At 43.0% G+C, this 14126-nt stretch overlaps 1 protein-coding gene across 3 annotated transcripts in view; it reads right to left on the bottom strand.

The window, feature by feature from the left end:
• Positions 1–1102: 1102 nt before the first annotated feature.
• IMPA1 (inositol monophosphatase 1) overlaps positions 1103–14126 on the bottom strand; it is a 103424-nt gene continuing 90400 nt past the window's right edge. For all 3 annotated transcript variants that reach the window (XM_069220412.1, XM_069220413.1, XM_069220414.1), the window contains exon 9: positions 1103–2118. In XM_069220412.1, coding sequence (XP_069076513.1) covers positions 1994–2118 — 125 coding nt within the window. In that variant the 3' untranslated portion in view covers positions 1103–1993. The remainder of the gene's footprint in view (positions 2119–14126) is intronic.

Genomic DNA, 14126 nt, shown 5'->3' on the forward strand with positions numbered 1-14126 from the left:
CAATTGACACATGTGGCACCGTCCCTTCCTACCCTGAAACAACAAACAATTTTCCCCATTTAAGCATTGTCACAAAAACAAATGGTTGTGAAGACCACCTGCTTTTGGAATAAAGAGACTAAATGAAATGGAACAGTATAAGCCCTAAGAGAAGACTTCCCTTAACTGAGTGATATTTGTCTCATAATCCTCGTATTTGCACTTTGTAATGACTTCCTCTGTGCAAGATAGGCCACCATCAAAAGAAACCCCTACAAATCTTTTCTTGTGTCACTTTAATCAGGAAAGATAGATTAAAGTAAAAGTTGAAGCCTCATTGTCACTCACACCACTATGCCTTTTGGAGAAGCATCAAGGTGTAACTCAGGATGTCCACATATGCAAGCTGTAAAGGCAAAAATTGCTTTTGTTTGCAGAAAAGAGAGCAGAGATGGAAGTTCTCCTCAATTGAGTCTGTATACATCTTTTTCTTTTGCAGTGCAGCAGACACACATAATAAAAATCAATCTTGACTCCCAGTACAGCTGAAACATCACAACAGGACAGATGCCCAAGTGCAAAAATAAAATAAAAAATCCAACACAAAAAACCAGTGCCACCACAAAATCCTACTTATAAGCAGAAGACAGTATTTGATAATGGATGTCATCCTCGGCATCTGTATCCTCTGCCTCAGGATAACCTGGAAGGTTTTACAGGTGGTAGTCACGTTTGAAAGCGTTGGTGCAGAAAGGGGATCCAAATGACTGTCCCAAAGAGCAGGTCAGGCCATATGTTTTCATCCTATTACAAAAAACAATGTGTGCCTCATATGAACTTACAAGGATGTGTAGATCCTGACTAAAGGCATAATATTTTCAGCTGTTGCCGCAGAAAAAGGTTTTACTGTCAGAACCTACCAAGGGAGGGTTTGCTATCTGGGAGCATGCAAATAAAACTGCAATTCTATACTTCATATTTCCACCACAGAGGCAAGATCACACAGATAGGTCACACCATAAGAAGGCAGCCCTTGAAAGTAACTTCTGATTCTTGCCACAGTGTAAAATACAATGTACAAGGGTCATACATCAGCAATAAAAATGCAATATAGAGACAAAGATTGTTTAATTTAAGAAACTGTAATTGCATTTGTTATGCATAAGACATCCTTTCTTTAAGACAGTCTACAAACTGCATAGTAGTATCATGATTAAACAGGCCTCTGCCATGTTGAAGACACTGCAAGAGTTGGAGGATTGGACAGGAGGACGCGGTACACCCCCAAGACACTCTCTTGACGCAATTAAATTCTCTTGCAGACATAACATCCCACTTGCTTATTTGCTTAACAATATGTTACATTAAGGCTCCTACCAAACAGAAAATATTTTTTTGAATTATCATTTTAAAAAGAATCAAGCTGAGCACTGCACAAAGTATATGGACAATACTGTAAATAATATGATACCACTGTAGCATGTTAATTCGAATGTAAATTGAGAAGTCCCCAACAGCGATGGTCATTTCATAGTATATGTATCACACTTCCTTCCAATAGGTTAGGATATTTTTTGTATCCAGTTATGTGTTGCTCAAGGCAATTAATGTGAATGTGTATATTATGTTATTTAATATTGCCGAATCCAACATAAATTGTTATACTTAGGTTTACAGAGCACATTGGCAGGACAGTCTCATGTTGTATGTTAACCAATCCTCCCATTATTTAAGATAGTATGCATTTTATAAACAGTCTTAAATAAATGTAATTCCTTTCCATGATTGAATCGCAGTACAATAATGTCAAATTCCATGTCCTAAATGATGTGCAATATATTATTTTAAAAATATTTCTCAAACATACAAAAAAGGTGTAGAATACTCTTTCAGTGCAGATGTGCAGATACACACAGCATAACTGTTTGGTCTATGTCCACTCCAGGCATAATGAAAGGAAAAATTAAATTCAAGCAGCACTAGCTGGGACCCTTGAAAAACTCTTTCAGCCAAATCAATCTTCCTTTTCCCCATCATCCCTTTCAAGAGGTATTATCTGAAGTTCTTTGGCGATGCGTTCCGCGATGACACTGCTACTGGCTGTAATAATTCTTCGGGACATCAAATCAAATGGACCACCTAAGGTGACAAGAAATTGTTTATTGTTATGCAAAGCAACAAACATTGGATCAAATGGTTTATATTCATGTACAAAATAACATTTTCACTGTAATTCAGGTGACATATTTATCTAGTAGATGCTGGTATTTGCAATGCCTTATGATGATTTAACACCCTTTGCACTGTACCATAGTTTACACTTTTTTCAGTTAGGCCACAGAAAGCTTTCAACAACTGGAGAATTTGCATGGTACCGCCCGCAAAAGTGCTATTGCCTGATGGCGCTATGGATATTGGAGCTGACGTTTCTATCAAAGATGTGAATGAATGTGCTTAGAAGAAGTACTGATTTTAGCAAACATTCCTTGAGGGAGAAATACCAATCCCCATATGAATTGCTATTTAATTTGTTGCATAGTTTTGTCAGAATGACTAGCTCAATTCAGCTCTATATAAATACACACCACCAACATTTAAGAACCACAATGAAAATTAACTGCCATTTACACTATGGTGGTTATTTGGGGTGGCAGTATTATACAGTGATCAGGATTAATACACAGCTCAGTCAAACCACAAATTATACATTTGTCACCCCTCACAGCAAGATTTAGCAAGTGGCACATACCATGCTTACTATAACTGGCTTGACACAGCATAATTACATTCACCCTGTGGATTTATCTTCTCTTCAAACAAAAGCACAGCTTATATATCCATTAAAAATAAGCATAAACTAACACAATTTACCTCTCCAGCCAGATGTCCACACCAAGCCCCCCCTTTCAAAACTAGACATTCTGTACACAACAAAATAACCATAGTAATAATGGTCATAAACAGAAGATACTATGTGTTGATTGAGCAAAAAACACAGACCAACAGTTAATGGACAGACATAAACAAATTAGCATATCTACCTATCTCCATTAGGGGTTAATGGGAGGGCAGAGGAGTGCAAGAGTGCGTTGGTAAGAATAAGTAGCGACCACTAGGCAGACGTAGGTGAGTCTTTAAGGCAATTTTGATAAGAGGAAGGCAGGAGCTGGAGAGTAGTTCAACTGGAAGTCTATTCCAGAAGTATGGAGCAAGTACCTAGAATGAGCAATATCATAAAGTAGCAGAGGGAGGACTGGAAGAAACAAGGTTTGGGGTAGTCAAGCGAAGGTTGTAGGAATGTACGTATGTTATCAACATTTGATTTAGGTAGCTGGGGAAAGTTTACTTATAGCTTTAAAAACAGATTTAGTAGTTTGTAAATTTCCCTTATTTTGTTGCTACCCAGATGACTTGATGACGATACAAGGATGTAAACTTTCAAAGAGATCTATCATAAGTTCAAGAACATCTACCATAACATAGCTACCTTATTATTACCAACCAGAGAATCAGCACTACACACACGCAGACCATCCAAGTCAAAGCTAAGCCACTCAGGCACAGTCGTATCACCACTGCTGCCAGTGAGCAGTTTAGTAAAAGATCCTGCTTAACAAAATCAACATGCAAAGCAAAGGAGAGCCTATTTCCTAAGCAACTACTCTGAGCTAGAAATGTGGTGAAAGCAACCTCATTTCACATATCCCAGAGCTGCACACAAACCAGTATACATTTTAAAAACACAAACACTCAAGTCAAAGTGGGCCTTTCAGCAGCCATTCAGCCATAAACTACTGGACACCCATAAACTATCTCCCAATGCCATTTAATGGTGCTAACCTAAACATGCTTCAGTGAAAACACAATAACCATCATCAACAACCTTCTCTCTGCAGACTTCAAATTCACTTAGAAAAATAGAGGCTAGGAGAGGGGATGGAGTAACTCTTGATCACATCGGAGCACTAAGATGCACAGAAACTCAGGGCACCCCTTCTACAGCAAGGGCTCTGATGCTTATTAGCTTGTTTACCAGCTCCCGTGGGTGAGAATGAGCTCCAATGGATAAGACTGACCTCCTGAGATTTCCTGCTGTCAATGCCAGTCATTGACATTTAGAAGGCAGGCATTGCAAAGGCAGTTTAAAAAACGTGAATGATGAAACAATTCGTCTGTACTCACAACATTTAGTCACCTCTGCTCGGGGGAGCTTAATCTTAACACCAAAATCAGTGAGCAAACTACCACATATCCTTTTTTTGGTTATCACACTGACCTGAACTTAGACACCTTGGTGTATTCTATGAACGACTTAGCCCTGATGAAGGCACCAATAGTTTTACATGTTTATTATCACATGAAGTAAACAAATGTTTTTAATTATGTAGAAGGGGAAACATTTTGTCATTGCTCATGCTCACATTTTTTGTTGATTACTAAGGTGCTGGAAAACAAGCCACTGAGCCACACCAATTGTCAAGGGTATCAAGTTACAACTTTTCCTCTTCTGGTAATCCATACTTGAGGCAGGGTACTCTTTCAATCCCCTAAATAAATGCAGTAATTAAAGGTATCAAGTTACAGCTCTCCCTCATTCAGAAAAAAACTCGAGTTACAAAGTATAAAGCTGAAAAGACACCAAGAGCAGGGGGACAAACTGTGCCTAAATTTGTCAAACTGAAAGTGTTCCCTGTGGATGTGAGTGTCAAGCTTAAAATCCTTTGGACCATTCACAAAGTAAAGTCTACTGGGACAAAGGACCAAGGTACTTTCAAAACTTTAAAACCTGGGGAGGGGAGCGGGGAAGACCCCTATCAGTGACAGGGAAGGGATTCCCTGTCACTGATAGTGCCTACCACCATGGTTTTTGTGGCAGTAAGCATGCCACGAAAACCATGGCGGTAGGCGGGGTCATAATCCACTCTGAAGTATCCAAAAGACAACTCTTTAGGTTATACAAAACTCCAAAATAACTAAAAAGATATGTGCTTACGATGGTTATAAATGGTTCCTATGGCAAAGTTTAACAAAAGGTTCAATGGGAGGAATGTGTATTGAAAAAGGCTAGATCAATAGATGGTTGTCGTAATCCAACTTGCACAGAATGAGAAGAGAAGACAGTGTTTTGGCTGTGTGAAAGAGGATGTTAGTACAAATTTCAGTCGCGGCTCACCACCAGCGGGTGGTTGCGGCGCGCGCACGGGGGTGGAGGGGCTGGGAGGGGATAAAATGTAATTAATTAAAAAAAAAAAAAAATAATAATATTACCTCCTCCGTTGTCGCCACGCAGCTCCTCTTTCCCTCGTTGTCGCTCCAGGCTGCAGGCACAGGTTCCCAGCCTGCCCTGTTGCCAATCCTGATGCTGCTCGGAGCAGCATTAGCATTAGCTGGGAGCGCCCAGCCAGGGCACTCCCAGGCAGATTGGGATTCTATGAAGGCTCACTTCAGCCCAGCAACTTTGTTGCTGGGCTGGAGAGACCCTACTGCGTGTGTGTGTTTGGCCGGCCCGAGACAGCCAGCTAAACATACATGCGCACTGAGTGGAGTGTGCAATGCACTCGCCTCACTGCTCGTCACCCCCATGGCCCTGCCCGTTTAACAAACAAAACAATAATAAACCTGGTTTATTATCGTTTTGTTTGTTAAAGATTTTGCAGCTTCTGCTGCTGGCAGGAGGGCGACGCTCCTCCGCCCTAATGGAGAAGCTGCAGCTGACAAATTTTGCAGATATTGTATCTAGCACCAGTGGGTGCAAAGATTGTGGAGGATCACATGGTCAAATTTAAGTCCAAGTGCACATCAAGGTATCAGGCCAGAGGTCTAGGGATAAGTTTGTCACCTGGAACACAAATAGCAATTAGCACAGTTACGGGTTTTGATTTAGCAGGGAAGTAAATAGTTGTATGTCTTGGAAGAGATGAGCTAGATACACTGCATACCCATCAGAAAACATTGAATTCATGGTCAGGGTGGAATGGTTAAAAAAAGAAGAACATTTGTGTGCTATCTACCAATAGATAACGAGAAAAGCCAAACACAAGTTAACATCTCTCAAGGATGCAGAGCACAGAAAACCAAATAGTGAGTTCCTCATTAGTTATGCCTAAAGTGGCACATGCACACTGGAAGTTGCATAGATCAAAAGGTCAAGGCGCATTAATATAGATTACACTTTTTATAGAGTATAGATGTGAATAAGTTGGACAGAAAAGTGCATTTTCAGTGTAGCATATAGTTCTAAAGCAAGACAGTACAGGTAAATGAAATTTTCGGAAGTCAGAAATGCAGCGAGGTGGTATAGAAAACGAAGCATTCCGAGATCTTATTAAAAAAAAAAAAAAAGGAGGAGTGTTTGTGAAAAAGGAGAATACTTAACAGGGTTTTCTGGATCAATGGTGGGTTTCTCAAGTGGTTGTAGCATCTATTCTCCTTCATTTGTGGCATGTACATTCTCACTTCCTGACAAATTTATATTTCATTTTCATATGATTCTCACACACAACACTCATGCTCCTATTAACTGCTTTATGATTTTACCCATCTCTTGTAATTCTTGCATGGTTTACCTTCCCAAACTATAGAGTAGCAGATGACACAGGCAAACAAACTACACCACAATGAAGTGCCAAATACAAAAACATAACTAAAGAGAAACTATAATGTACAGCTATGAATACTGAGTCATCAGAGTGCTTTACCTAAACACAGATTAGAAACTGTACTCCTATCTGAAAATACAGCGAATAACGAATTGAACAAGAAAATCACAGCAGCAACAAGATACTTACAAACCAGGGAAATAACTGAAATGTGATGAATGGAAATGCTGGAATCAACACTACTTAACTCATGGAAATGTAATGTGTTAGCATTGCATTATATTGTTTTTAGCTTGTCTGTTCCACATACAAATCAGCCTGAACCTTACCCCAAGGATTAGTTTTACAGTGAAAAAGTAAACATAAATATATTCCTGGCTTATTTGCAGCTTGAACCTCTAGGCACATCAAACTGAGGCCCATATTTATACTTTTTTTGCACCGCATTTGCTGCATTTTTTGACACAAAAGCAGAGCAAACGTCCAAAACATAATTGTAATTTGTAAGTTTGCGCCACTTTTGCATCAAAAAATGACGCTAATGCGGTGCAAAAAAAGTATAAATATGGGACTGAGTGTGTGCCCAGAGTAGTGAGCCATCCGTGCTGTCACTACAGCCTGATGACCCGGATATAATTTGAACGCACCCTTTGGCCAGGCGTGGCCAGAGTTTATAAATAAAAGTTTAGCAGACCGCTCAGGGTTATTTGCGCCCAAACCATGATTATGTGTCATGCTGTGTGTTTTACAGGTGTAGCATAGCACATGTGGTGGGCTGCATCCTCTGTGTGAGCAGAGCCTTGGGGTATTAGGCCGCATTACACTTGGCGACGAGGTAGACTACCCCACACGTCTGACCCCACTAGTCACTCAACAAGCTATTTGTGAACCTGTACTGGGCCGCTGCCTCGCCCAGCCTGGCATGTCCATATCCCGCATCAGGTGACGACACGGCACAACCCATCACGCTATACCCCTCCCAGTGACAGGGAAACACGGTCTCACCTTCTCCAGCTGCGATTCAACATGCACCCTCATTAACTCCTGCATCTGGTCCCAGAACAGCCGTTCGATGCCTGCTGGCAGTCAAGAGCATGCACCGGCACCCTCATCATTTCCCGCATCCGGTCCCAGAACAGCCGTCTGATGCCTGCTGGCAGTCAAGAGCACAGCACTGCCGTGCAAAGCCGGGCAGCCTCACCCATCGTCAGTGCACATGCCCCAAGCCCAGTAGAATAACCTCACAGCACTGAAACACGCCAGGAGAACAAAGCAAGTGAAACTGAAAGCAAAGATCACATAGTTAGCTATCACAAAGAAAAAAACAAAAAAAAAACAAAGAAGAATTGTAAAGTGCTCATCACTGTAAAGGGACTGATATACAAGTGTTAACTTTATCACAAGATATCTGCCTATTATACCTGCAGGCCAGAAACTGAGAAGCGAACAAGTACCCTGTGGTGCCTCTACCACACAACGTAATCACTCAAAAGACTCCATGAGCACACCCCTCAGACCAACAGCAGCCTCCCTCGCACCACCACCATGGCAGATGGTGCAAACATACCCCAGTCACAGGCACAACTCAAGGGCAGCATCCTACACCAGCACATGCTTTTCAGGGCTATACAACCATTCAGTGAACTCGCAGATCCAGCAACGGCTGCACCCAAACGGCATATATGGATAGAAAGGCTTGCCACCTATTTCGTGGTCACCAGAGAAACTGATGGAACGATCAAATGCTCGCTGCTGCTCCATCATGTAGGGGAAGAAATCTACAAACTGTTCAAACACCTGCCCAACACCGAGCCACGAATAATTATGTTGCAGCATTGAGACCCCTTAATGCTCATTTTGACCCCCTAGCTAAACCCTGACTTTGAACTGTTCAAAATACGTCAAGCCCATCAGCGAGAGGGAGAGTCCATTGACGCTTTTTACGCATGGCTACGCAAGTTGGTCAGCATCTTCACAGCTGACGACCAGCACAAGGAAATAAAAACACAGCTGAACCGAAGGCTCCCGCAGCAAGAATCTAGGAGGCCTCTACTTACGTCAACTCAATACAGGCTTAGAAGATATTCTCATCATGGGTAGGTCACACGACCTCTCAGCCGCAGGAGGATCTGAGATGGACCAAGCCATCACCCAAGCACCAGAGAAGACACCCAATATCCACGTTGAACGTGCAGATGCCTTAACAATGAAAGGCAAGCCCAGCAAACCACAAGCGTCACCATCACCACTCCACAACCATATGGTGGCTACTGAGGACGTGCAAAAGAATCAATCACTTTGCATCCATATGCCGAGGAGGGCAACGAGGCTGAGGTGCAAGAGGAAGAAGAATACCCACCAAAACAGTGAGACAGCTGTCGCTAGAGGACCATGAACTAGCGGGAGCAACTAAACACATCAACACTGCGATGACGACTCACCCTGAGAAGAAGAGGTGTTCTACATCTCTTTAGCAAATGACAAAAAGAGGCACTGAAGACCACAACCAACATGCCTGTTTGAGATAGCTGGAGACAAAGTTAAAGCTCTCATTGACACAGGAGCATTAGTAAATGTAATAGCCACCCAGCAGTGCCACCGCCTTAAGCTCAAACCAACACTATTGCCTTCAGATACATATAGGCAGCTGGACGCCTCTACCATTTAAAAGCAGCATGACTGTGTGAGTCAGATCCAAGAACCAAGAAATCCACACCACCTTCCATGTGGTCGGCCGAGAGGCTCACACCCTACTGGAAACCACACAGTAGAGGACCTAGGGCTGATATTGTTAACATACAGTGTTAAATCATATCAGACTGACAAACTACTACAACAGTTCCCAGGACTATTTAATGGACTTGGGTGCCTAAAGGATACTCCAGTAAAATTACACATCGACCCAACTATCAAACCTGTGGCTCACTTAAGACCCCTGGCTCAAGAGGAGCTTGAGAGACTCAAAAACCTAGGAGTGATTTAAAAGGTGTCGGGCCCACCCCTGGGGTGTCACCCGTGGTCACTGCTGAAAAGCCCATACAGCAGGGCAAGGTACACCCATGCAATGATATGAAGCTACCCAACAAAGTGATCAAAAGAGAAAGGCAACAGACAATGGCCATGGGCAACATAATCACAGACCTCAATGAAGCACTGTGGTTTTCTAAACTAGACCTCAACTCAGGGTACCACCAGCTGTTCCTAGCAGAAGATAGCAAGTATATTAAAATGTTCCCCAACCACCTGTGGTTGCACCTGTACAAAAGGCTAAACTTTGGGATCTCACCTGCTGCTGAAGTGTTTCAGGATGCACTCAGGGAGACCCTCTCGGGCCCCAGGGGGTCATGAACATTAGCAATGACATCTTGATATTCTCAATGACAGCAGAGGAATACCACAGGTATCTGAAGGTTATGGGAACACAGACTCAATGCACAAAGACAAAATGCTTATTCTTCCAAAACTCTATTGAGTTTTTCGGATGTGTGTTCAACCAAGATGGCATTCAGATAGATCATAGAAAATCGCAAGACGTGAAACAAGCCCCGGCTCCTACCACAGTATCTGAAGTCCGCAGTTTCCTCCGAATGGCCGCATAGTGTGGCCTATTCATCCCCAAATTAGCAATGATCACCAAACCTTTGTGGGCCCTCACAAAAGCAGACGCAGCATGAAAATGGGAATAACAGGAAGAACAATAAATTTAACAAATCAAAACTGCCTTGTTAAGTAAGGCAACTATGGCATATTTTGACCACACACGGAAGATAGAACTGGTAGATGCCAGCCTGACTGGTAGATGCAAGCCTGGTAGGTGTCGGTGCAGTACTCACTCAAGAGGTAAAGCCCGGAAAATGGGCACCACTAGCATTCGCTAGCTGAGCACTCACCCTGAATGAAACAAGATAGGCTAAAACAGAGAGAGAGAGGTCCTGGCCATCAAGTGGGCATGGAACCATTTCCATCTGTATTAACCCGAGAGGTCTTTCACAGTGGTAACAGACCATCAAAGCCTTGTACCACTATTCCTGGGCACGGCTCCTCACTCACCGCCCTGAATAGAATACTGAGCCATCCCACTACAGCAATATAGCATTAATATAGTGTACTGACAAGGAGCTAAGAGTCATGCGAATACCTGTCAGGCCATCCAGACAAGGAGACCGAAGGGAATGAAGAAGATGCCAGAGCATCTGAAGAATACATCCACCTAGCGGTGCGAAGTGCGTGTCCAGAGGTGATGAGCCTGACGGAGATCAGAGGCCACCTTAAATGATGCCCTGCTAACCAATGAGTCTGAGGCCATATAAAAGGGATTGTGGCATAACGTCCTGTGGGACCCCACACATTGACAAAGCATCAAAAGGGAGAACCATGTACAAGTGTAGAGAACCCGCAATGAACTCAGTAGCACCCGAGTCGGTTTGATATTGATGGGCCACCAGATAATAATCCCCGCAAGCCTGCAACATCAAGCAGCGTCCCTTAGCAATGAGGGACACCAAGGCACAGCCAAGGTGAAAGCACGGCTACAGGCAAAAGTGCGGTTCCCGAATCTTGAAGCAGTCTTTGATGACCTAATACGACGGTGCACTGCTGTCAACTCACGAGTTACCCCAGAAGCCCCCACTCATATCATCATAAAAGAGCCATGCAACGCATCTTGGTCCATAATAAGCATGGACTTTCGGAGCTTCCCTGATAGGAGAATTAAAATGGTCCTTGTGGAAGGGTGTTTGAAATACCCAAAAGTTGACATGCTGGATTCAAAAGCATTTGTAAAAGTGGCCCCTGCTCTTGAAAAGGTATTTGCACTGTTTGTATGATTCTCCATGCTGAGTTTAAGGAATTCGTCGAACATTAGGGATCCGCCACCGCTGTTTCACTCCTCAGTGGCCACAGGCAAATGGGGATGCAGAACACTTTATGTGCACCCTCAAGGACATGAGGACTGTAGTCCTAGAGAAGAATGACCCTGAGCTCAGCCTACATTGGTTCTTACAGGAATACGAGGAACATACCACTGCACCACACAGAAAGCATGGTAGTTCATGGTGCTAAAAGGAAACAGGAGGGATACAATCCCAGTCCATCTGGAATAGGAAACCCCAAGATATAACCCGCAAGAAACACAGAACAGACACAGGAGGAACTACACACAAACTAGCAGGTGGAGACATGCAGTTGTTAGAGACCTTGCGTGTGGTGACCAAGTGATATTAAAAGACAAAAAACTAGGGTGGAAGTTCTGAACGCCATTTGAGCTGGGGATCTGGAGTGTTGTGAGGGTCGATGGAACGATGGTAACTGCTCACAAAGGCCAAGAGACCATCACAAGAAACATATTCTGGCTCCGTAAAGTGAGTCCTAATGTCCGACACAGAGAGAGAGTGAGGAAGACACCATAATAGACAATTTCCCTGTAGAAGATAATGAACAACAACTAGCCCCCAAAAGAGACACCCCTCGTCAGGGGCAAGAACAGACAACCCCCCAATGAAGCCAATCATGAGGAGATGTATAATGAACAGAGAACTGGTCGCTCTGAACACCCCTGTTATTGATTGAGATCTAATCCACAGCCAAGCCAGCGACTCAGAGAATATGTGAGTGTGATCCAAAATTGAAGTTTCGTACAGAGATGGGGAGGGATGTAGTGAGCCACCCAGGCTGTCAGTATGGCCTGATGACCCAGATGTAACTTGCACGCACCCTCTGGCCAGGTGTAGCCAGAGGTTATAAATAGAACAGTAGGAGACTGCTCGGGGTCTTTTGCACCCACACCATGATTGTGTGTCATGTCATTTGTTTTACAGGCCTGACATAGCACACATGGTAGGCTGCATCCCCTGAGCGAGAAGAGCCTTGGGGGACCGGGCTTCATTACACCTGGCAATGTCACTACCAATAATGGGAATCACTTTGGGCCAATCAACGGTCATGGAGTACAAATGCGTGTGCTAATTCTTAACCAGTAGGAATTCCTTGTGTAATATTTTATTAGGTCATCTGTGCAATTACAGAAGTGAAAAAACACATGCAGGTTAGTACTGAACCCACCAAAAGCTCTGTCTTCTGTTTAAGAGGTGCAACTGTTTCATTCCCAAAACTAGATAAGGCTGCTTTAAGGTTACCATTTAGCAAGCACCATAGTAGGTTTTTTTCTAGAACGGACATCATCCATTATGACCCGAGCTGCTTTTGCCTGAAGTTCTTTCTCTTCAATCAATAAGGAAATAGTGCAAAACTGTTCAGATATATATTCAGGAATGATCACTACTCACAACTAGTAATACACGGATTTAAGATGCACTTAGATCGATGGGTAATTCTGCCCTAACAACACATATGGTTCACCTTCACAGCATCCTTTTAAACCTGTTCTTAGAATTGCATCCAATCACTACCATCACAAGGGGGTGTAGCTGAGACTAACTGCCCTGAGCCTTGTACTTCACCTCACAACAGATGGACAGTATGTGTATCCCTCTCAATAAAACTAGAAAAACAAGTAGTGGAAGTGATGGTATGATTTAAGCCATCAGTTTTATTAGGCCTGGTGAAGGTGGTTTGGGTGATGGCGCCTCCCTGATGAGCATCCTACAGAATGTGTGCAGTGTGCAAGCTACATTACAGATGTCACTGTCTAGATGACACCATTCAAGGTGTCAGGGCAGACAGAAACTATTGAATAACAACTGTGGAGGTTGAGGTTGTTTGCCTTTGGTGTTCATCCATTTATGGATCTGCAAATCAGGCCAAGTACATCTTTTCTGCACTTGACTCCTAGGGTAGCGAGCAGTAAAAGATGCATCAAGGAGGTAGTCTGAAATAAAAGAGCTGAAAACCTGTCAGTCAGAAGACATAGTAACTGATTGACCTGCCTAGCTTTTATCTTTTAGTAAAAAGAAACTACTTTAATTTCACAGGTTTCAGGTGGAAAGCTGTAATCTCATCTACGCTACTCAGTGAAACGCTAAACCTCTTCCTGTACCCTCTATCTGCTATAAGAAATTGCTAAAAGTTACAATCACCACTAATAAATGGACATAGTAATCACAACTAGGCAGGGGTGCAGTTCACTCTGGATTATCCTACTGTGAGATGCATAAAAATGTTCAATGATAAGAGTTCTCAAAGGCAAAAGCCCGATATTCCTCCAACAAGAAGTGTAGATGTCCTCCCACATCTGGGGGACTGACTGTGATGCAGGTACCAGTCCTGGTCAGACAACAGTTCTTTGAGTATTCTGCAAAGGATTATCTTCCTTGGTCAGAAGAACTTGTCACTGGAAAAAAGTGTGATGGTTTGGGTCACATTTTTTTTTATTATTCATTTCCCAGACAGCAGAAGTGAATCCATTGTGTAACGTCACAGAACCGGGCTGTTTTGGTTCTCGTTCTTATATCTTAATCACAGGCTGTTTCCCAAACACAGCTTTTGTGTATAAAGATGGCTCTCAGAAAAGGAAGCAATGATGGTGGCATCAAACAGGAGTAACCAAATCTAGGAAACAATGGAGTGTGAAATCTTTGCACTTGCCTGTAG

This window comes from Pleurodeles waltl, chromosome 2_2, assembly GCF_031143425.1.
Source record: "Pleurodeles waltl isolate 20211129_DDA chromosome 2_2, aPleWal1.hap1.20221129, whole genome shotgun sequence".
NCBI lineage: Eukaryota > Metazoa > Chordata > Amphibia > Caudata > Salamandridae > Pleurodeles > Pleurodeles waltl.